At 36.3% G+C, this 23343-nt stretch overlaps 1 protein-coding gene across 1 annotated transcript in view; it reads left to right on the top strand.

Annotated features, from left to right (window-relative positions):
• ABCA12 (ATP binding cassette subfamily A member 12) overlaps positions 1 to 23343 on the top strand; it is a 159652-nt gene that overhangs the window by 89899 nt on the left and 46410 nt on the right. The window contains exons 16-24 of the mRNA XM_014740290.3: positions 2845 to 3009; positions 3335 to 3545; positions 4559 to 4698; positions 6433 to 6552; positions 9708 to 9798; positions 11960 to 12139; positions 12683 to 12998; positions 15796 to 15910; positions 22207 to 22536. Of these exons, the coding sequence (XP_014595776.1) occupies positions 2845 to 3009; positions 3335 to 3545; positions 4559 to 4698; positions 6433 to 6552; positions 9708 to 9798; positions 11960 to 12139; positions 12683 to 12998; positions 15796 to 15910; positions 22207 to 22536 (1668 nt within the window). The remainder of the gene's footprint in view (positions 1 to 2844; positions 3010 to 3334; positions 3546 to 4558; positions 4699 to 6432; positions 6553 to 9707; positions 9799 to 11959; positions 12140 to 12682; positions 12999 to 15795; positions 15911 to 22206; positions 22537 to 23343) is intronic.

Below are 23343 nucleotides of genomic sequence, written 5' to 3'. Positions count from 1 at the left end.
GATGAGGAAATTAGTATTCTTGCCTTATTAACTCTCAGTTTGTGTACCCAAGACCAGGAATTAAATTTAATATATACTAGACTAAAGTGTGAAATACAAATGTTATAATGTTTTTTTATAGAAGTGAACAGGCTTTAATTTGGTAGCATAAAAATAAAGATCAGAACAAAGTTTTTGTCTCTAAAGTAAAAGAAAAGGGGTTTTTTTGCTGTTTTCAAAAAGTTCTTTTGTGACTCCTTCATTAAGCTAGATAGAGGGTACCATGACTTATCCAGTAGAAGACAACAGATGGTCATTCTTCAGGCTTAGTAAAGTCAGCAACGACTCCATCCTGCAAGAAGCAGTTGCTTTATAAGCATTTGTTTAATAAAAAACTGAAAACAATATAAACATAGGAAAATTAAACATCTGTGTCCACCCAAATCTGTAGTTGGTCAAAAATATTTACACATTATTGGAAACTAAAAAAAAAAGTGTTTTTAAAGTAAGAAATACCAGAAGCAACATGGCTAATTTATGCTGTCAAAACATTATAGGCCAAGTTGGAAAATGTTCGAGGACTAGTTATAAATGATCCTGTTCTGGGTCATCATTATCCTACACTATTATTCCTGTAATGACCTCTTAACTGGCCTCCCTGCCTCCCGCCGCTCCCCTCCTTGTCTCCACCCACCACTCCCTAAGCGACCAGAGTGAGTCTTTCAAAACTTAAGTCACATTATATCACCCCTCTGCTCAATACCTGCCAGTGGCTCCTCATTGATTCAAGTAAACCCCCAAGCCCCATGATCTGCATAATCCCTCTCCATCTCTAAAATCCCACTTCCTACTCAGTTACTCCTTGGGCCCACGGCTGCTGGGTGGCACCACTGCAGTAGGCACCCTTCACGTAATTTGCAGGGCTATTTCTCTTCACTCAGCATTGACCTTCTCAATGAGGCCTCCTCTGACCACCCTGTTTCAGAGGCAACCAACTCACCCACAACACGCTCCAACCTCCTTTCCTTGTTCTATTTGTTTTCTGTTGCCCTTCCGGCATACCGTATATTTTATTTAATATTCACTTTTATTATTTGCTTTCTGTTTACCTCCATTAGAATATAAACTCCATTAAGTCCTCTTTGTTGACTGAAACATTTCAAATGCCAAGAACAGTGCCCCATCACTACAGGAACTCAGCAAATACCCCTTAACTAAATGAATGGGTATTTTACATAGACTATAACCTAAAATGCAAGTGAAGAGAAATTATTAATTTTTTCATCTAAAATTTTAATCCTTATTTTATAATGTCTCTGCAGAGCAGATATCAAACCAAATAATTCTTGTCAAGTCTAGTTATTAAACACGTGCATTTGACAAGCAGAAAACCATTCCTAATTCTTTTAGGTATTGTAAACAAAAATAATGAAATATTTCTCATCATTAGTCAATTTATTTCACATCAACATAGGAATGCCCAGAATTTTGGGCAGAATTGGAAGAAAAATTTAAATGTTGCTTCTGATTTAGACAAATCTGATTGCAATGAGCAGTTGTGTTAGTGAGACATCTGTGTCTTCTTGATTCTCTCCAACTGAATCTTGCGCTCATAATGGTGGTTTGTTACTTCCTTGGACGTGCCAAGAGCTTTCCCTCCTTACAGACCTCACGCATCCTTTTCCCTCTGCCTATAACCTTTCTTTCCTTATTCTTCCTACAGTTCATTCTTTCTCTCCTTTGAGGTGCCATCTTGGAAAGAGCTCCTTTGATTTCTTAGCTAAACTCTCCCTACCTCCTCATAGTCCCCAGCCTTTGGTTCATTGACTTGTTTGATATCTGTTCCTCCTGTTAAACCAAAGCTCCCTGAGTGGAGAGATGGTGCCAATTTGTGCACCACTGTATACCTATCCCCTCTCCCAGTGCTGGGAGAGGTGCTCAGTTAATCTTCATGGAATAAATAAATGAATGAGAGAATGCAATTACTTTAAAATTTTAAAATATTTTTAATATTTCTTCCTGCAGCAGAAAGACATCATTGGATGATGATTAAGCCTAATAAACACTTGAACTCTTTGACAGAGCTTTTCTGATTTTAAGGAGCACGTTACATGATTTTTGAGCAATAGTATACATGAAGAATTATGTAATTGACGTTTGTATTTCTGACTTTTAAAATCATTTAATTTTGGCAACCTAACTGAGATACAATTTATATACCATAAAATTCACTTATTTTAAGTGTACAATTCAGTATTTTTTTTGGTAAATGTATAGAACTGTGTAACTATTACCACAATCTAATTTTAGAACATTTCCATCAACCCAAAAAGAAACCTCGTGTCTGTTTTCAGTGACTTCTCATTCTGACCTCTAGCCCAGGCAACCTCTAATCCATTTTCTGTCTCTATAGATTTGCCTTTTTTGGGCATTTTATATAAATTTAATCATACAATATGTGGTCTTTTTGTCTGGCTTTTTTCACTTAGCCTAATGTTTATGAGTTCCACACATGTAAGATGCGTCAGTATTTAATTTCTTTTTATTGCCAAACAGCATTCCAGCTTAAGGATATCTTCTTGGTTTATCCATTCATTTGGATTGTTTCCACTTTTTTGGCCATTGTGAGTAATGCTGCTGTGGACATTCGCATACAAATCTTTGTGTGGACACATGTTTTCATTTCTCTTGGGTAAATACCTAGGAATGGAATTGATGTGTTGTAGGGTAAACTTGTGTTTAACCATTTAATAAATTTCCAAAATGTCTTCCAAAGTGGCTGTGCCTTTTAATATTCTCACTAACAGTGTGTGAGAGTTCCAGTTTCTTCACATACATCACTTATTTTTATTCCATTCTTGTTAGGTGTTTTTCCCCAGGGAAGATCAAAAGCCAGTGGAAAAGATGATAGAACTCTTCATAAGACTGAAAGAGATTCTCAGTCAGATGGCTTCCGGCACACGTCCTCTGCTAGACAAAATGAGATCCTTGAAACAAATGCATCTGCCTGGAAGTATTCCATTAACACAGGTAGAAAAGTCACCTAGTGATGTTCTTGTTGGAAAATTCTTTTTGTCATATTAACTTTTATTTGACATTAGTTATAATACATTCAGCTACAAATATGGTACATTGAAAAAAATCACCTATAGGAAAGCTCTTCTACTCCGGCAAGAGCTTTTGCCACTTAAATTGGTGAAGTTTAGCCTTCTGATTTACATTTGGGATACATGTTTTGAAGAAATTATAGAAACTATAAGGATACTCTAAGCATTATCAGGTTTTCTTCTATATTGCTTTCAGTAGCATTTATAACTCACATAATGTTAATAAATCATGGATTTTTATCCCATAGGCAATGTACAGAAGCAATCCAGTGAACACACCCCAAGGATCATTTAGTACCATCTCCCAAGCATTATGTTCCCAAGGAATTACGACAGAATATTTAACTGCCTTGCTGCCTGCTTCTCAGAGGCACAAAGGCAACCACACCAAGGATTTTTTGACTTATAAATTAAGTAAAGAGCAAATTGCTTCAAAATATGGAATTCCCACACATACCAGTGAGTATGCTTCAAAATCAACATGGGAATGTCATCTTCTAACAACCCTGTCTACTGGATCTTAGCCTTTTATAATAAATGAAATATTAATTTTCCCCAAGAATAAAAATAGAAAACTCTTATACAGCGCTTACCACACATCAAGTGTGCTATGAACATTAACTCATGCACTCTTCACAATGACCTATGAGGTGCACACGACTATATCTCTGTCTTAGTAAAGGGAAAGGAGGCACAAAGAGACTAAGTAACTCAGCCATGGGTGCCAACTTGGAAGCCTCAGAGCTGTGATATAAACCCAGGCACTCCAGTGCCAAGTTTAGCCTCTTAACCACAGCACTAAGAATCTGCCAGTCATCACTACTCCTTCCTTGCCAGTAAATAATACAAGAACATGTCTTAAATCTGCTCAGCTGAATATTTTTTCTTAACTTTCTAGAATTAGAAATTTGTGTCACACAAAGAAGAGCCTCATGACTGCAGCAGAACTGCAAACATTGAGTGGCACGTCACAGCCGTTTATTTGACCTATAAACTTTGAGATGCAAAATACGATCAGCTGAGCTCTTTTAAATGCTATATAGATGTTTAGTATAACAATTGGACTGACTCATTTATCCACCTTTCTATTCATTCAACCAGCATTTATTGAATATCTCTTATATATCTTGTTCTCCCTCAGTAACAGATTTTTGTATATTTTTTAAAATTAAATGTTTGTGGGGTGGATCTGTGAGAAGAATTTCTGGAGTATGATTTTCAACCTTGCTAACTCCTCTTGGCAAAATGCCATCACTTATTATGGGCTGGCTTATTGGGTTAAATTTTCACACCTAAAAAAATTTGTTACTTTGTTTTCTCACTTTGATACCAGATGCCTTACATCTGTTAATAACGAAGGAAGTATAAGGCATATATTGTTGGGGGCAATAAGAATAGTCTGTGTTAATTTACCATGACGAAGTAGACGTTAATTACATGCACTAAATGGTTTTATTACTTTTTCCTTCCAGCACCCTTTTGCTTCTCCCTTTATAAAGACATCATTAACATGCCTGCTGGGCTTGTCATTTGGGCTTTCTTGAAACCTATGCTGTTGGGAAAGATTTTGTACGCACCATATACCCCCATCACAAAGGCAATAATGGAAAAGGTTTGACAATTATAGCTGAAAGTTTCTATCTTGAGTATTAAGATGATTTTTAAAGTATTCAACTTCTGAATTTACTCTAGCTGACTCAGATTTCTTTATATCTCACCTACTATTACCCTTGGCTTTCTGAAACTCTTGATAATTCTCAACTTCTGACCCGTATATGTGTAAACAATGTGGATTGGGTGGTAGCCCTTTGAAGAGAAAGGAACCATGTTGACGCTTGAGAATGAGCTTAAAGAAAGATCTCAGATTTTTGATTTATCTCCAAAAGCAGAAAATTCTTTTCTAACTTTCTAACTGGTTTTCTAACTAGTTCTAACTTTCAAGTATGTAAAAATAATGGCACTAGAGAAAACAATGTTGGAGCATTATATAACTAGTTTGGACAAAAACAGTCCCTAAATTATAGATTCTTGGCTTCATATTTGTTGTGCAATTTAACATCTTATATATTTATAGAAGATAGATGTTGATAAAGACAACATTATTAATAGTAACTATACTTATCATCTACCTAAGTTAACCATAATAGCATTTCTCTCACACTTTCAAAGTTGGCTTTAATGATTTAAATTATGAACTTAGTGCTTTTAAAATGATAGAGTGAAAGTGAAAAAAAATCTCTGCTTTACCATTACTTGGCCATTAAACCATAGTTTAGGTGAATATAACATTATTTTTAGGTCAATATAAAAATGGACATATCACTGATTTCTAGAATGCTCTTTGTTTGTATTGTTTGTGTTTTAATACTTTCTTTGCTTTATTGACTGCACACTTCTACATAATTTTGCATAAATGAAGTCATCATGTGCTTGTTTTCCATATGTGCCGTCTTTTTTTCTTTCCTTTTTGCTTGACTGTCACCTCTTTCTCTTCTCTTGATTCTGCTTTTTTCTTTCATGTAAACTAATGAATGTTGGCATTCAAAGATGTCTTTCTATAATTTATGCACATTTCTCTAATCCTATATAGATTATTACACTATATATGCATTCATATGCAGAGTTCTTTGGCCATTGTTTGCATTATTAAAAATCATGTCCTGTTTATCTTTCTCTGTCTGGCTTATTTCGCTTAATATAATACCTTGAAGGTCCATCCATGTTGTTGCAAATGGCAAGATTTTGTTTCAAGGTTGTAAACTTTTTAATACCATAGAATTTACTCAGCCAATCCTTAGCTGTTGGGCATTCGTTTAGTTTCCAGTGTTTGCTTTTGCATATGGTTTACACAGTGGTATTTTTATTCCAATGAGATGAATGGTCAAGATGGAGGGATTGAAGGATATTGTATTTTGTTTTAATTACTGTTGTCAGATTGCTTTTCAAAAAAGGCAGCGACACATCCATTTCTACCAGCAATATATGAGAGCATCCTTCTTCTTATATCCATGAAGAGAGATGTTCCTGTAATGTAAAGTTAAGTGCATCATTGGTAAAAATGAATAACTTGTGAGAACTCGAGAAAGCATACTTTCTTTTGGGCTGTAATTCACTGTGAAGCAAACCCGTAAGTTTTCCAGAATTTTTAGACGATCTTGATCCTATAAAAGCTACCGTTGAAAAACTTTGGACCATGTGGGAAATTTCTGACAATATATTTTTTTACTAACTCGACCTGCTAGAACTGTTTCTTAAAGTTATATAACAAAGCAACCTTAAGATATCTTTTTGAAACATAGGACAAATACTAATGGGCCAGATCTGTTTTTGTTTCTCCTTCTTTAAGTCTAATGCAACTCTGAGGCAGCTGGCGGAATTAAGAGAAAAATCTCAAGAGTGGATGGATAAGTCACCACTTTTCATGAATTCTTTCCACCTGTTAAACCAGACGATTCCAATGCTCCAGGTAGGAGAGGGTTCTGTCATTCACCTTCATAGGAATTATAATTCTTTGAGATTTTAATCACATTCATTAAGGGAATGGGCAGATAGTACCTTAGAATCCATATGCAACAACAGTAAAATTACCTCCGCTTCAGAGAGCGGGTCTGAGACAGGATAACAGACCCATCACTCACATTCATCATCATCTTCACCTCTTGTAGTGCAGCTTCTCCATCTGTAATTCGGAGATAAGCCATCTTACAAGTTGATCTTGAGACATAATTAATGACGTAAATCTTGTTTTCCAAAAATAAAATGCTATAGAAACTACTTCAGATTTGCTAATTTTATTTATTTATGCACATTAAATTATATTTTACTATTTTAACACAATCAGCCCTCCTAAAATATTAATATTCTGGAGAATAACGTTAAATTTGGGGAATTCTTTTGTTGAAACATACGATACTCTAGGTTAAATATTTGACAATACAACTCAAATACAGCTCACACTGGTTGAAAAGTGTAATTTGCAATGCTTGCAAGAGATGCAAGGTTTTCTGAAGATGATGCAAAAAATGTGGGGAAATGTTCCAATCAGAGATATTGACAACTACAGATGGAGCAGCAGAGTTAGACAAGCTGTCAATTGGAGAAGAGAAAATGGCAAGAATGATGACAATATAAGAACTTCAAGAGAGAATGGCTTGCATATCAAAGAATTGAGAGAGGCGCGTGAAAAACTGATGGAGCTGTAAAATATTTTTGCAGAAAGCAAGTTCCCTTCTCCATAGTCATGTGCAAGAAGTTAAGCACAGAATGAAGAATTTGTATCATACAACTTTGTCAGAAAAATTATAACCAAAAGATGCTTTACACAGTCTTTGTTTTAAGTAACAATTAGCGCATAGTTACAATTACAACCTGAATTTTATTATGAAGAATTAAACAAATTTCTAAAGCAGATATTTAATACATTTAATTAATACAAAATAAAATTTTCATCAAACATCTTCCCTACAATTTACCATTAAATCTTAAGTGTGTTCAATTTAAGTGGCTTTTTTAAGTGAATCTTAGATAACAAAGACCGGTTGAATAGGACTTTATTGACATATGTAGTTAGCTAAGTGGAAGATTGCTCTTTTCTCCTAAAACTTGTTTTCTGTGAGCAGAAAAAAGTGACACGTATTATTTCATTCGGGAAAGTTTTGTTAGCTAACTCAGTGAATTAATAAAGGACATGATCTATGCATAATTGTTTCAGAGTGCAGTAATTTGCTGAGAAGAAACTCTGTGGCCATGTTCATAAAGAGATCCTCATCTAATGGCAGTATCTTTATTCTGTTCTAGACGAAATAAAGCATTATTCTCAATTATTGAGGAAAAGCTTATTCCTGCAAATGTACACAGAATTTGAAATTTCAAGCTTTAATAGCACCACATCTGGCTTTGCCATTGTGAACTCTAGGCAAATGCCTTAAAATACATCATCTACAGTTTATGAATCTCTAAAATGGGTATATTGATAAGCGCTTCACAGACTTGTGAAGATAATGTGTGTGGAAGCATCTGAAAGTAGTATTATATTTCACAGAGAAGACATTGTAAAAAGAGGTGGGAGAATGGAAATATGATTCCATAGATCATCTCTGAATTGCATCTAACACAGTGCTCTGCCTACTAGTGACGCTTGATTCAGATTTTCCCCTATGCACAAGTTAATTCCTGGTGAATAGTTCGATTTTAAAGGACTTGCGTCGTCATAGTGAGGAGCTGTGTGATAGCCGTCGGTCTACACGCTGCCAACTACTGACAGACCCTCAGCAGCTTTGGATTTAGCAAATTAATTCTTATATACATGCTTTATTAATACATATCCTTTTTTTTCATTGCGGTAACAGTGGTTTATAACATTACATAAATTCCAGGTGGGCATCGTTACATATTTTGATTTCTGTGTAGATTACTGCATGTTCACCACCCAAAGACTAGTTAGAATCCGTCACCACACACATAATACATACTATTCTTAATCATTTATCTCTATGGTAACAAAACTGAATATCTTGATAAGAAGGACAGAATAATAAGTGGTACTGAACTGTCCCCTAAAGGGACAACCAACTTAAGCCTAACTCACATAAAAACTCGGCTTTGAATTTACACGTAAGATAAATAAACATTTCTCCAATCAAGTTGAATTCTCTCTTCAACTTTTCCTTAGCACTTATTAATTGTGTGTCCTTAGGGGAATTTACACAGCTTCTTTAGCCCCAGCTTTGTCATCTATTAACTGAGGACAATAATTGTACTTACTCCAAGGTGTTATTGAAAAGTGAGAAAGAAAACGGAGGTAAACTCCATTAGATAGTCCCCATGACATAGAAAGAACTCAAGAAGTAGCACCTAGTAATACTTCTACAGTGACAGAAGTTATGTCTTCTAATTTGGAAGATAGCTATAAAAGCCTTTATATTTTAAAGCATTTACGTTTTTTTCTAAATATTCAGTCTTTCTATGAATATGGAGTAATTTAAAATTTTATCATCAGTTTATTTTTCCGTGTTCACATAGTTGCACTTATTATGATATAACACAGTCTTATAATAGTTTACATTTGACTGTTCTGATAAGATGAATCCTTCATACCTATTTTATAGAAGAGTAACCCGCAGCTGGGAAAGGCTGGGTGTTTGCTGGAAGCCTCACAGCTGGGAAGTAGAACAACTAAGATACGAATCTATTGTGATGCCAAATTCCTTGTAGACACCACAATGTTTAAAAGTTGTTTTTGTTCCGGTTAAACAAAACTCAGCTGTGAACCACCAAAACTGTGTATAGCATATATTAAAGTCAAATGACACAATAGCTATGGGAAAGAGGACTGTTAAATTGAATATAATTTCCTAACGTTGATAATTATGGTTGGATCTGGCCACATTAGCATACTGACCAATTTATGTGTATAGACAAGCAAAACCCCAGCCTTTCAAGGCATTGCTGGCCACATACCTTCTGTTTATTTCTCAGGGATTTGTATGCGAGTCTTTGTAAGATGGCGCACTGATAATGCCCGGTGGTAGTTACTTCATTTCACTGTGAGTCTCATTAGAGATGATGATTAAACATGTTTTCTTCTTGTATTGAAACTGATCCCCTATTATTATTTGTTAGAATACTCTAAGGAACCCCTTTGTGCAAGTTTTTGTAAAGTTCTCCGTGGGACTTGATGCTGTTGAACTATTGAAACAGATAGATGAACTTGGTGAGTCCAGATTCACAAAACTTTTATTCACTAGTCATGACAGAAATGTGAAAAACATTGTCCCATATAAGAACTTTTCCTTTTCTTCTGTACTTGGTTTCTAGCTAGTTATTCCAAGAAAAGTAAAATCTTGGATATATCCATGATCCTCTTCCCAGATAATTGTACAATTGCAAGTAGTAATGATTATTTGCGTACCCAGTGTCTGTGGTTGGTTTCAATAATGATAATGCAATAGACTCCGTGCGTATGCAGCTTTTCCTACAGTCATGGGTAGGTTGGTAGGTCCCTAGAAGTAAGAGGACGCTTTTTTTTTGGTAACTATGAAAAGCAAATCCTTAAGGACAAAGAAAGATGAAATGGTTTATTTCTGGCTACATTTAACTTTTTATCTCCACTGGCCTCCATATCACTTGACTAACCCAGAGCGTAACTGAAAGAGGTTATAGAACTGGCAAGAGTAAAACAAAGGTAAGGCAGAGACTCAAAAGAAAATAAACCTACATCAGTATTCAAGGTTGGATCCTCCTCTTACGGTCATTTAAAAGGAACAGGCTGAAGAGGATCAAAGGAAGCTGTCTGAACCCGTGCATTCCTTCTGCCACATTCCCACCTTCAACCTCAGGGATGCAAGACATCTAATTCAGTCTGTGTCTGATTCACTGTTGCTATGCAACCACGGGAATGAGGAAGGGATTGAGAGCATCAGAATTTGGCAGCAGTGGAGCAAATGGCCCTCCTCCTCCCTGGCGCCCCTGGGACACGAGTGCCTTACATTGTGCACCAATGGGGAGGAACTATGCTTGTGCTTATATTGTATATAATCGCATGCGTTTTATGAGAGTTGACTGTTTAACTAAAGAAAGGCATTAGTGGATTTATTCTCTAAAAGCATCATTTGGGTAAGAAACCATTTGACTAAAATATCAGGTATATACAACAAAGTTTTTATACAAATTTTATCAGTCCTACTTTAGATATGGGAGGGAGTTTTAGAATTCAAAATAAGACTAAAATAAATATAACAATGAAACTTGATGCTTGTGTAATTATATATGTAACTTGTCTAAGAGGTTGTATAGTTTGAACATGGGGAACACTGACCCTCATAGCTCTTCTTTGATTCTGTCTACCAGCTTTTCTAAAGAATCTTTGGTGTTGTGTTGATTTCCAATGACCGCTGGAGGCCACTGTTCAACCACAATTCTACCCCTCCCCCACCAATGTCCCTATCAACAAACCATTTCATTTTAAATTCTAATGAGAGTGCATTTAAGACTTGCTCTCTATGAGAAATGAAGTCTTCTATTGAAGTCTTCTATGGAACGGTTACCTTTGGGTTCTGTGAGGAGGGATTTACGATATTCACAGTGTTCTCGGTATTTATGATGATCAAGTCAATGAAAATTTAATTGGCCAAGTGATTTATTAACTTGTAATTTCATATTTACCCTTTGTCTCAGTTGATTTCCTCATAAGGAATCATGAAATTAAACAGCAATTAAATCCTCTTTCTTCCGGAATAATTACCTGAAATGAAATCTTGATCATTTTGTCTAGATTAATACAGATATCAATAGAGATAACTCACATAAGGTTTTAAATCAAACAATATGAGAAAGTTGCAACAATGTGGCATGGATTCTCATAGTCTCCTAAGAACTGATTCTGTAGCACAACTTAGTACATGACGTCGTTTATTGGTTCTGCACACTCAACACAGGCTTTTCTTTGTCTAAATCCTTATAAGCACATTCCCTGAACAAAGTAAGCCTTTCTGTTTATTGGAAACTTTCATCTCTAATTCATAGTTTTCTTCCTAACTACACGCAGATTGAGTTTTAAAAAAACTTATCCACCTTTAGTCATTGGTTAATTAAACTATTGCAGAATAAACTTTTAAATTAGTTTGTATTATCCTTGGAACTTGGGTTTACTGTATCTGTAACTTGCTCAACATTCTCCTCTATGAATGTTTGGACAACTGGACACGTTTTCCTAGGTGTATGGTACTGGATATGTTTAGAGTAAATTCTACAACTTCCTGTTATTTATAAGCTAGTTTAATGTTTAAAACTTACCCCAAAATCAGTATTTTGTCTCATTACTACTGGAAACAACATTATAATACAACATGATAATATACTTTTTGTCTCTTTAGATAGTCTAAGGCTGAAATTGGAGAACAGCATTGACCTCATCGATCATCTCAACACACTGTCTTCCCTGACAGTAAATATTTCCTCCTGTGTGTCATATGACCGTATTCAGGCAGCACAAAGTGTCGAGGAAATGGAGAGAGAAGCTAAAAGACTCTACAAAAGCAATGAACTCTTTGGAAGTAAGTGTTATTCTGCTAGAGTTTGAGCTTCTCTTTGTACTAAAATTGGCCAAATTCTTGCCTCACCTCTTTCATCTAGAGCTTAGGAAAGTAGTCTGGGAGGTCACTGTCCCTTCTGATGTCCTTAGAAAAGAGAACCTTTCATGTAGTCAACCAACCACGTTGTCTGAGGAGCCTTCAATGTGTGTGTAATTTTGTTGGTGTGGTTAAAATTAAGATTGAAAAGAATTACATAGTTACAGGGTGAAGTCAAGATTATTTATTTTAAAGCGTGTGTGTGTGTTTTAATTTCAGTAAGTGGCAGAGACTGATATATTTTTAATCTGGCTACTTAGTTTGTGATTATATTCTCAAACTCCTGCTTTGAATCTCTGAGGTCATCACTTCCAATCAGTTATCTTTTTCGTAAATTAGAAGCCTGCACTTACTGTCACATTACTGACTCAATTGTCTGTTTGGTGGCTCCCTAACTGTACCCTCCAAACAATGAATAAGGTCAACCATTAAATAACCTTTCTGCTCTTGTTGCCATTTTATTTTTAGGTGTTATTTTTAAGCTTCCTTCTAACAGAAACCAGCACAGAAGCTATGACTCTGAAAATGTCTCTCTTCCTCCCGTCATAAAATATACCATCCGCATGAGTCTCAAGACCTCACAGACCACGAGAAGCATAAGAACCAAGATTTGGGCCCCGGGACCACACAATTCTCCATCACTCAACCAGATCTATGGCAGGGCTTTTATTTACTTGCAGGATAGTATTGAAAGAGCAATCATTGAATTGCAGACCGGAAGGAACTGCCAGGAAGTAGCAGTCCAGGTCCAAGCAATTCCTTACCCCTGCTACATGAAAGACAAGTAAGTCTGGGCACTTCCAGCCCTTCTTAGTAGTCACTTTTTTGAGAGCTCATTTCTGTTTATTCATTCCCATACATCAGGTGAAGGGGCAACATTCACCAAACCTTAGCCAAATACCTGTTTCCAGGAAAGGGTCCACACTATAGGTAACAGCTACACTACAGCTGCTCATAGTTACAGATGATGGCAGAGTTCTTACTAAATGATGTATATTTTCTTTATCATAACCCTTAGCTTTCCAAGAACATTGGCCCTTGAATTAGGAGAACTGGACTCCAGACCTGAGTGCACTGCTGCATGATTTTAATGTTACCTGCTGTCTATAGGTCTTGCCTTTCTCTAGTCAAAGGAGGGCGTTAAACAAGACAATCTTACAATCTCTCCTAACTCTCAAATTTAACGAGATATCTGTGCATGTATGGTCAATTTTAAGGAAAAATTTTTGATGAAACGGATCATTGATCAACTCTCTGAGATAAATATTGTGCTATCTGAAACTATTTCATGGACTATCAGTCCACTTGCTAGGAATCTTTATCTAAAGGGGTTTGCTAAATGAACAAAAAATGTAAAGATCATGCTTTTAGACAATGGAATTTGAATGTTCAAGAAATATGCCAGTCAGGTAGCCCTGAGTGTCTCCTCCGCTCTGACCACAGTGGAAAAATAAGGTCAAAGGACTACGTTTTTCAAGCTCACCCTCCTACACAAAAGCTTGAGGCTGAATATTCCTGTAAAGGAATTGTGCTTGTTATTCAGCTCGGTTAGTGCAGCTTATGTACAATTCAGATGGTTCTGGGTTGTTTTTTTTCTTTTTTTCTTTCTATTGATGCTCTGTCTCCTTTGGCTGCTTCAAAAGCTATAGATGAGATGAGGTTATGTAACCCTTTGTGCAGCTGTGATACTGGGACAGATGAGGATTCCATTAGCGGGTTGTCAAGGTTAGCAGCTCATTGTGGAGGCCAGTCAGGACTTTGCAGCCTGAACTGTGTGTGAACTGCACAGCATGCATGAATAGTAAAGACCTGTGGGTTCTATTAAATGAAAATTCTCATCTATTTTCCTGCTCATTCTTTTTGTAATTTTCATATCTTGTACCCTTGTAAATTTTCACACCTAGGATGGTGGGGACCTGGATGCTTCTTTTAAGAGTAAAAGTAACTGTACTCTGCATTCTTTGTGAGAGTATGGTCATAATGCCTTACATTTACATATAATGTCTTTGTCGCATGCCAAGTGCTTTCACATATATTATTTCATTTGTTCCCTCCAACGACTTCGTAAGATAAGTGGGAACAGGTATTATCAGCCATACTTTCCAGATGAAAAGACTGAAATCCAAAAAGCTTAAGTAACTTGTCCAAAGTAGTGTAGATGGTACTGCACTGGTCCTGCGAGACCAGCATTTTCTACTTTATACTATACCAAGCCTCAAATACGCAGTCACTTGGAAGAAATATTACAGGGAATTTGTTATTAACGAATGAGAGACTATGCTTAATTCTAGAGCCAGAAACAGCATCAAGGCTGGACCTCAACCAAGACAAAATTCATTCAACAAATATTCTTTAAGTGCCTACCCCATGCTAGACAATTTCCCAGGAACCAAAAAAATGGATGTGGCCTCCGCCCTCACTCCTCCCCCAGCAAAAAACCCCTCATCTCTCTGATGGTGATACACCGAGGATGCCAAAGTGATAATGAGTGATGGCAAGGTCGTGTCCCTTTAATATTTGCATTTTCATGGGGAACTTGAAGGTAATTCCTTAGCCTTATAGATTAAAAAGGAAGTGGCCTTGGGACCTTTCTCCAAACGATAGCTTCCGTGGAGGCTAACACGCAAAACAGATCAATTTAGAGTTTCTCTCAGTGGAAACTCCTCATTTGCCTTAGCCCATGGAAAGTGGCTAATGTCAGAACCATGGTTCTCAAACTATGGCCCTCGGACCAGCAACATAGGCATCACCTGGGAAATTGTTTAAAATGCAAATTCATTACTCTCCCCTAGGTATGATAAATCAGAAGCTTATGGGTGGGGGTCAGAAATCTGTTTTAATAAAGCCCTTCCAGCGTTTCTGATTCACGCTCAACTTTGAGAAACACTTCATTTGAACTCTCAGGTATTGTGGGCAGGCCACTCAGGAAGGCCACATTTGGGGCCTGATGAAGACTTCTAGTGACTCTCTCGTTTAGCACATTACCAGAAAAAACCTTTCTATACTGTTTATGAAACATCTCCTGGAGAATTATTTTAAGGAATTCAAGTTCTTTGTCTGCATTTTAAATTGAATGCTTTGAGTTTTATTTTATTTCATTTTGGGAAATTTAGTTTAATAATAACTATGAGTTTCTGAAGAGTGGATAAATACAGTCATTTGGGAAGATATAGCTTTTAGCTTGATAAACCCATCACCATCTAATTTTAAATCTGCCTTTTAGATAAGAATTTAGTTTAGACAAAAAGGCTTTGAACCTTGCAAATATATCTATATAATGATTATTTTCCTGGACAGGACATACTCAAACACATTTTAAACAATGTGGCAATTTTAGCTAACAATCCAGAGCTGTTTTTGCCTCTTGCAACATTACAGCAAGAAAATCTTGGGTCCACTGTTAAGTCAGCTTCACATTCCATAAATAAAGGTGTAATATTAATGATTATTCTCAAATTCAAAACAAGAGTATAATTTCAATGTAAGAGAGCGTGTGTTCTTTGTATATTACAATCTGCAAGGATGACATTCATTTTGGTCACTGGATTTTTGTGTTTTGTTTTGTTTTTGTTTTTTTACAGCTTCCTAACCAGTGTCTCTTATTCTCTTCCAATTGTGCTCATGGTTGCCTGGGTTGTATTTATAGCTGCATTTGTAAAAAAGCTTGTTTATGAGAAAGACCTCCGGCTTCATGAGGTACATTGAGTATTTCTTCTTATTATGAATAAGTTCTATTTGTATAATCATTAATTACTGTGATTTTCATCATGCCTATGCCAAATCCGAAAGCCTGACCCATACCTTGTGAGTTAGATGGAAAAATACTTTACGTATTTTTGTTTGTTGTTTGTTATTTTTGCGTTTTTCTGGTATGTATTTTTAATAAAGGCAGCTGATAAGGCAATATTTCATCTTCTCGAAAAGTTACATAAAAGTTATTTTATAAGTGCTTTTGAAAAACAAAATCCGAATAATTCTGAATAAAATTTGAGTACAATTTATGATCTTAAGGATAATTTTTGCCCAGGAAGTTACCTATATGAGTTAGGATCTAACAGAGGAAGTTTAAATGACAACACTACTACTATTAGGGCAAGAGATTGTTGGCATGGTAACCAAAGTCCAAAGGAAGATACAGATATAGATACAGACATAGACATATGGCTTGTTTCAGCTCTCAAGAAGCAAATTCTCTTTCCAGTGTACTTGTCTTCTTCAATTACCTTCTCCCCTCTCTCCCACTGACTCATGATTTATAGAGACTAAGTATTTCAGGTTATGCTACTGATTAGGTTAAAAATATGACAATGGAAGACAGGACCTGGGATGTAAAGTGTGATTTCTTCTTAAGCATGCTCTTTATCATCATCCTCAAATCCAAAATATAAATTCTTATTAGCATTTATAAAAAAGCATTGTGTGATTGCATTGGAATAGAAATTATTTTATCCGGTCATCCTGTAATGAATCCATTCTTACCCTCACTCATGGAGTGAAAAGAAAGCAGAAGCATTTCAAAACTGGGGCCTAATAATTATTGCAAGGCCTGGCTGACAACCTGAAATAACTAGGTTGGAGTAACCTGTTAGTCCACTTGTACCTTCAGGCTTCCTTTGCCAATGCTTCTAGGCAATGGATTGTTTCTCCTTCCAAGGTACAAACAACTGCTCCATATTTTCGTCAGTTCAACAGCCACTTCCAGGGTTGTCATAGAGTTTGAACCTATCCTTGTTACCATTTCAATTTGAATTCTGTGTGACTCTCACAGCTGCATTCTTGTATTTCAGTTACAATTTGGTAAATGTCTCATCAGTTTGTTTGAGCCCTGTTGTATTCAGGACTGCGTGCAATGATTTCTTAATTCCAGTTTAGAAACTTGAATCTGTGCCTTGGACCATAATTGTGGCTGCAAGCTCTTACCTTATATTTCTCTTTTAGGTTCCTGGTACTCATAAGTGAATGTTTACAGATAAAAGGAAAACTTTGAAGTAGAAAACTGACAGAAAATGAGTTCTTTTCTACTTCAAAATAAATATCTACCTTAAAAATATTTTTGGCAGAAACACACACTAAATATAAGTATGTGTATGTATATACACATATACATGTGTGTGATATATATGTATGTATGATGTATATATAATATACTCACTATATAAGTATATACATACATATAAAATACACACACTGTATTATTTTGCCTTTGAAGGGGATGCTTTCTGAGTACATCTATGTATGTCACCAAAAAATATCAAAGCATAATGAAGAGTCCTTTCTCAATTGAAGACTTGAAAGACATATTTTTAACCATGAACCAGTTTCTAGTTGGTAGCTGTGTCTTCATGTCGCAGTCATTTATTTTCAAAATTTAGCTGCCTGATATTGGGGGTCAAAGTGACAGAACAGAAGATCACTGAATGTGGAATCAGAGTCAGGCTTTGTGTCTTCCCGTTCATAGTCCCTTGGGCCCAATCCCTTTAACTCTCTGAGTCTCCTCATCGAGACTTCATTCAGCAGGATATTTCCAGAATGTGCCTTCTCACTGCCAGAAGAGACGATGATTCAATTATCTATATTTTATCATTTCCAAGATAATGATTCTTTTCTTCACATTTTAAACCCTCTGAAATTGGGATGCGTTGATAGATCAGGGTGATAATTTATTTGGCAGTGATTTTTCTTTCTTGGTGGCATATAAAATAATGGCACATCTTAAAATCAGTGATGCCCAAAATTCAAAAGAATACAGTCTATTTGTAAGAGGAATTGATGGAAGCAGGTGCGGCATGAGTGGAATGTTCCCACTGCCTCCTGCTCAGCCCCCCTCCACTGCCCACAATTCTAAACTAACCTCCTCCTTTTTAAAGGTGAAAAAACTGAACCCGGAAAGTCAGAGCTGACTTGCTAAAAACCATGGAACTAGTTAATGGTCGATCTGGGTTAGTACTTAAGTGTCATGACTTCCGACCAATCCTTTTCCATATCAGAGCTACCTTCCCTCTCATAATCTTGTTTTAGTAGCATAGACTCTTAAGGTCTTTTGAAGATAATAATAGATAATCTCTTAGTCTACCAGAGATTCAAAATTACTTTTTAATACTATTTTTTTTATAATCAATTAAGGTCTAAAGCTGTCCACTCACTACTTCCTTCTCATTCCAAATTAAACTGGGTGGACCCCATGGTGTAGTGGTTAAGTTTGGCACACTCTGCTTCAGCAGCCTGGGTTCGTGGGTTTGGAGCCCAGGTGTGGACCTACACCTCTTGTCAGCCATGCTGTGGCGGTGACCCATATATAAAGTGGAGGAAGACTGGCATAGAGGTTAGCTCAGAGCTAGTCTTCCTCAGCAAAAAAAAAAAAAAAAAAAAAAGTAAAAATAATACATTTTTGCCTGTGTAACTGGTCTCAAATCTGGGCATGAAAACCAAGTTAGTTGCTATTTCAATGTAGCCACTAATCCTTGACCTTGTTATGGTATGAGACTCCAGTGAATTCCTTTAACTTGTTAAAGCAATTGGCAGAAATATTAATGCCCAATAAGTTTATTGATGAAATGAAGCCTGTTGTTTAAAAAAACAAACTGTTTCAAAATGCCTTTCAATTGGCTTTTGTTCTGTATTCCTTGCTTTTAAGAATTAAAATATTAAAGCTATACAAAATCTGATTTTACGACACATAGGAGAGTACTTTTCCACATTATTTTCTTGATTTATGGGTTAGTTTCATCTATGTGATCTAATATAAGTCATTTATGGGGGTTTCAGTGCTTACATTCAGTTGGAGACAAAATTTTGAAAATGTTCTCTCTCGGTTCAGACAGGTAAACTACAATATCTGTGGGCTGCAGAGATGTTACCAAGAATTATGCAGGGATCTTTAGCCCTTTGGTGCCTCACTTTAAACAATCTTTTATGCTTTCTTGACATACACTATTCATCCCAGTAGTGGGAGTTTAGATTATTCCAAGTAATGGTGACGCCATCCTTTACATCTTATTAAAAAAATAATATAAATATCTATTATTAAGAGAATTTTTTAAAGAGATAAAGATTATCTCAGATACATGGCTTCATTTTGAGTGTATGCATGAGGTAGAAAATGTTGTTATTCCTTATAAATTAGTGCTTGACATTCTTGTTGAGTTGAATAAAGACATTGCTGTCAAGTAAATATACGAATATTTATGATTTCTTCCTGACAGCATTGATGCCAATCCTTGTGCATAAGCTTCTGTTGAATGTGGCAACATGTTTATCCAAAATCTTACAGAATCTCTTTCTTCTCCTTATTTTCTGCCATAAGCTGGGGCAGACTTTGACCACCGTGCACAGGGGTTTTCTTAAGCAACAGGTTGTCAGCTATCAATGAATTGCTCTGGCAGGTTTGGGAGGCTTGAGACAAGTGACTCTTTGATTGCAAAGCTGGCACCTGACGTTTGTCACTTTGAGAAGGAACTAATGACATCTAAGAAAGCATAGCCAACCATTCTCTGTGGGCCACATTCCATCAGCGTTTGGTCTTGTTTATTCTAACAAAGTTGGCAGTGAATCTGGATAATTTATGGATGACTTACGTGTTCTCATTGCTCTCGCTGTTTATGAATAACAGCTGTTTTCCTCATGGCATAAAATCCTGAAGTTTAGCACCGAAGTTTCATGCTAGGATGTTAAGTAGTGGATACTTTGGAAGCAGCTAACTCGATCTACTTCAATAAAACATGATGATCAAGCTCCAGTTTTTACCAACTCTTAGGCACAGGAATCTCATCCTGAGTCTCAAAAACTTCAAAATTACAGTGATAAACGCCTGGTCTTCAGGTTTGCCAAATTGTCTTTTAACAAGTCTGTGAACGGAGAATTTTCTAGATGCGTAAATGTTTTATACTGCAGCTATCAATTGTCAAGGAATGAAAGCACAGTTAGACAAATGAAGTCAGCTTTACTTTATGTCCTTGATGGTGTCCTGGATATTTTATATCCATGTTGCTAAATATATTGACATCGTCTCCTACTGACATATATTGCTATTGGGAGGGAAGTATTTTTCATATAGGCCATGTGAAATTAGGTGGTGAATGTCAACTTTGGAGTAGTTATATGGGTTCCATAACTCCTTATTTAATTATATTCAAATAGGTATAAACTCAGTGAAAAACTCAAAATACAAATAGCAGGAAAGGCAAATAAAAAGCGCTAAAGTATCATGGTCATATTTGAATAGCTGAATAGCTGTGAAACGCAGTTGTAAAACATGACACATTACATTTTCTCAAATGGGTAGCGATGCAGGGAAAGAATTTCTAGAATAAGGTCTGTGAGGTCGTTTTTCACACCAAAATGTAATTTTGTTTTCAGTGGTAGATATGTAGCAATTGGAGGAAAACTTCCATGGTGAATCTTCGCTCCATGCTGACTTTTTTACTCTGACCCACGCTTGCATTCCTATGGAAATATAGGTTGAACCTTCACTGCAAAGGGTGGCGGGGCCGGGAGGAGAGAAGCACCAGGAGAGGAGAGGGTAAGGAAGAGGGCAAAGCTAAGAGGAAAAGTCAGGGCTTTTTCTCAGTGGTGATTAGCTTCAGGCCCTCAGCTTAGACCATTGGCAGTCAGGTAGCTGTTTCCATGGTAACAACCAGAGCAGCAGAGTTATCAAAATGTGATAAGTTGCAAAGGCAGAAAGTAAAATTCACTCTTCTGCTTGCAGAGCAAAAGATCCAGCACATTCACCATCTTTTTTTTCTAATCAAGTTAGGTTTAAGGGGGTGGAACCATTGAAAATCCTTTATTTTATAAAAATACTGAATTAGAAAGCTTTTAGTGGAGCATTTCTTTTGTTCATTTTTTTTAATGAAATATTGGATTCATAAGATTAAAATTAATCATGAGTTGTTAAAACTAGAAACCAAGATATCCGGGTTCTCCCAAAGTACCACACGTCACCAAATTCAAGACGACCAGGTCCAGGGAACTTTAGATCTTTCAGAATCCCTTTGAGTTAACGCACAAGCACATCCTGCTGCTGTGTTTTTCTACCTTGGTGAGGTCCCGAGGCCTCTAGAGGATCACTGGTTATTAAAGAATGGCAACTGAGAAAGAGATGTAGATTATCTCAGGTATATGACTTCATTTTGAGTGTATGAATGTCTTTTTGGAAAACAAAGATGGCAAACTTGCCCTAGACTGCCAGGGATTTTGAGGATGGGGAAGCTGGAGCAAAAGGCAGAGAGTCTCCCTTCAAAGTTCCCATGTTTTAAATTCTTAGGAATCAGGTCTATTCTATTTCTCTCAGGAACGTGAATGCTGATTGTGGTGTTCATTAACGTTTGGTAAAATACATATATTATATATATATGGAATTTTATTATCTTAGTCCTTACATTCAATTTAAAATAAACCATGGTTTTTCACCAGCTTGAAATATTCATGTCTGCACAAATGTCAAATTTACATAAACATGTAAAATTCTGCAGGGAATACCATACTTTTTTTTCCTGAGGAAGATTCACCCTGAGTTAACATCTGTTGCCCATCTTTCTCTATTTTGCATGTGGGTCACCGCCACAGCATGGCTGCTGCCGAGTGGTGTAGATCTATGCCTGGGAACCAAACCCAGGCTGCCAAAGCGGAGTGCACTGAACTTACCCACTAGGCCTCAGGGCTAGCCCCAGGAATGTCATAGATTTTGCTGATCTATTCTAAACTAGTTTAATGTTGAGGCATCAGTTAGATACCAGTTATAAAATGGAATTGAAAGAAAAGAGCCCATTATACTGGGACACTCTGGGAGCATACGGTCTAAGATGGGCTGGCATAAGGGGTCATATTAATTTCACACAGCAAGCTTGGACAAATACTTGACTTATGTAAATCACTAAAATGCCTCATTTCATATATATGAAAAGCCTCATGGGCATCTTGGCATGGTATAGGAGTAATTGCTATTTGAGAGCATATCCACTGAAGAAGCAGCTAACTCTTTCTCCTTTTTACAGTACATGAAGATGATGGGCGTCAACTCCTGCAGCCACTTTTTTGCCTGGCTTATAGAGAGTGTTGGATTTCTGCTGGTTACCATCATCCTCCTCATCATTATTCTCAAGTTTGGCAATATCCTTCCTAAAACAAATGGGTTCATTTTGTTCCTGTATTTTTCGGACTACAGCTTCTCAGTTATTGCCATGAGCTATCTCATCAGCGTCTTCTTCAACAACACCAACATTGCAGCTCTGATCGGAAGCCTCATCTACATCATTGCCTTTTTTCCATTCATTGTGCTAGTTACAGTTGAGAATGAGTTGAGCTATGTCGTAAAAGTATTCATGGTGAGTCAAACATCACAACCGAATGACCAGTGTGTAAAAAGAATGCACCCTGTTTTTGTTTTTAGATTCTCAAACTGAAAGTACACTTATCTAAATTTAAAAGTTCAGTGATAGAAAAATAAGCTTAACTGTCCTAATGATAGTTGTTTTCTACATCATTGTATACCATGTAAGCATAATATTATGAAAAGGAAATTTTCACCCCACAGTCTCTAAAACCCTATTATGTGATGCTGTTAAGAAATAGTTCTTGAAGAAAGAACAATTAAAATGTAACATATCACGTTTTAAAGATCATCAAGAATTCTGACTTCTCTCTGGTCCAATTCCTTGAAGGTCTTAGCGCCTCTATAGCTGGAATTATTCTCATCTATGAGTAATTCTCATGGTTTTCATGATGTACAATATAACTTACAGGCATAAAGACAAATGCACTGACAACATATAATCAATTTTGAATTCTGCCTGTTCAATTCAAGAGTACTAAATTAATTTAAGAATTTTAATGAAAGCATTAAGATTACTGACTGAAATTTGGAAAGCAGAAGTAAATCTCAGCATTGACTGAGAATCATATTAAAACTTTGCTACTTATGGAAATAGAAAGTGGTAAATAACTTTCATTTAACACTGATTATTTTGGGTTTAAACAACATTTAAAATTTTTTTTAAAGATTTTTATTTTTTTCTTTTTTCTCCCCAAAGCCCCCTGGTACATAGTTGTATATTTTTAGTTGTGGGTCCTTCTAGTTGTGGCATGTGGGACGCTGCCTCAGCATGGCTTGATGAACCGTGCCATGTCAGCAC

The sequence above is a fragment of the Equus caballus genome, chromosome 6 (genome assembly GCF_041296265.1).
Source record: "Equus caballus isolate H_3958 breed thoroughbred chromosome 6, TB-T2T, whole genome shotgun sequence".
In the NCBI taxonomy this organism is placed as follows: Eukaryota; Metazoa; Chordata; class Mammalia; order Perissodactyla; family Equidae; genus Equus; species Equus caballus.
Note: the sequence above shows the minus strand (reverse complement) of the source record. Positions and strands in the feature narration are given on the sequence as shown.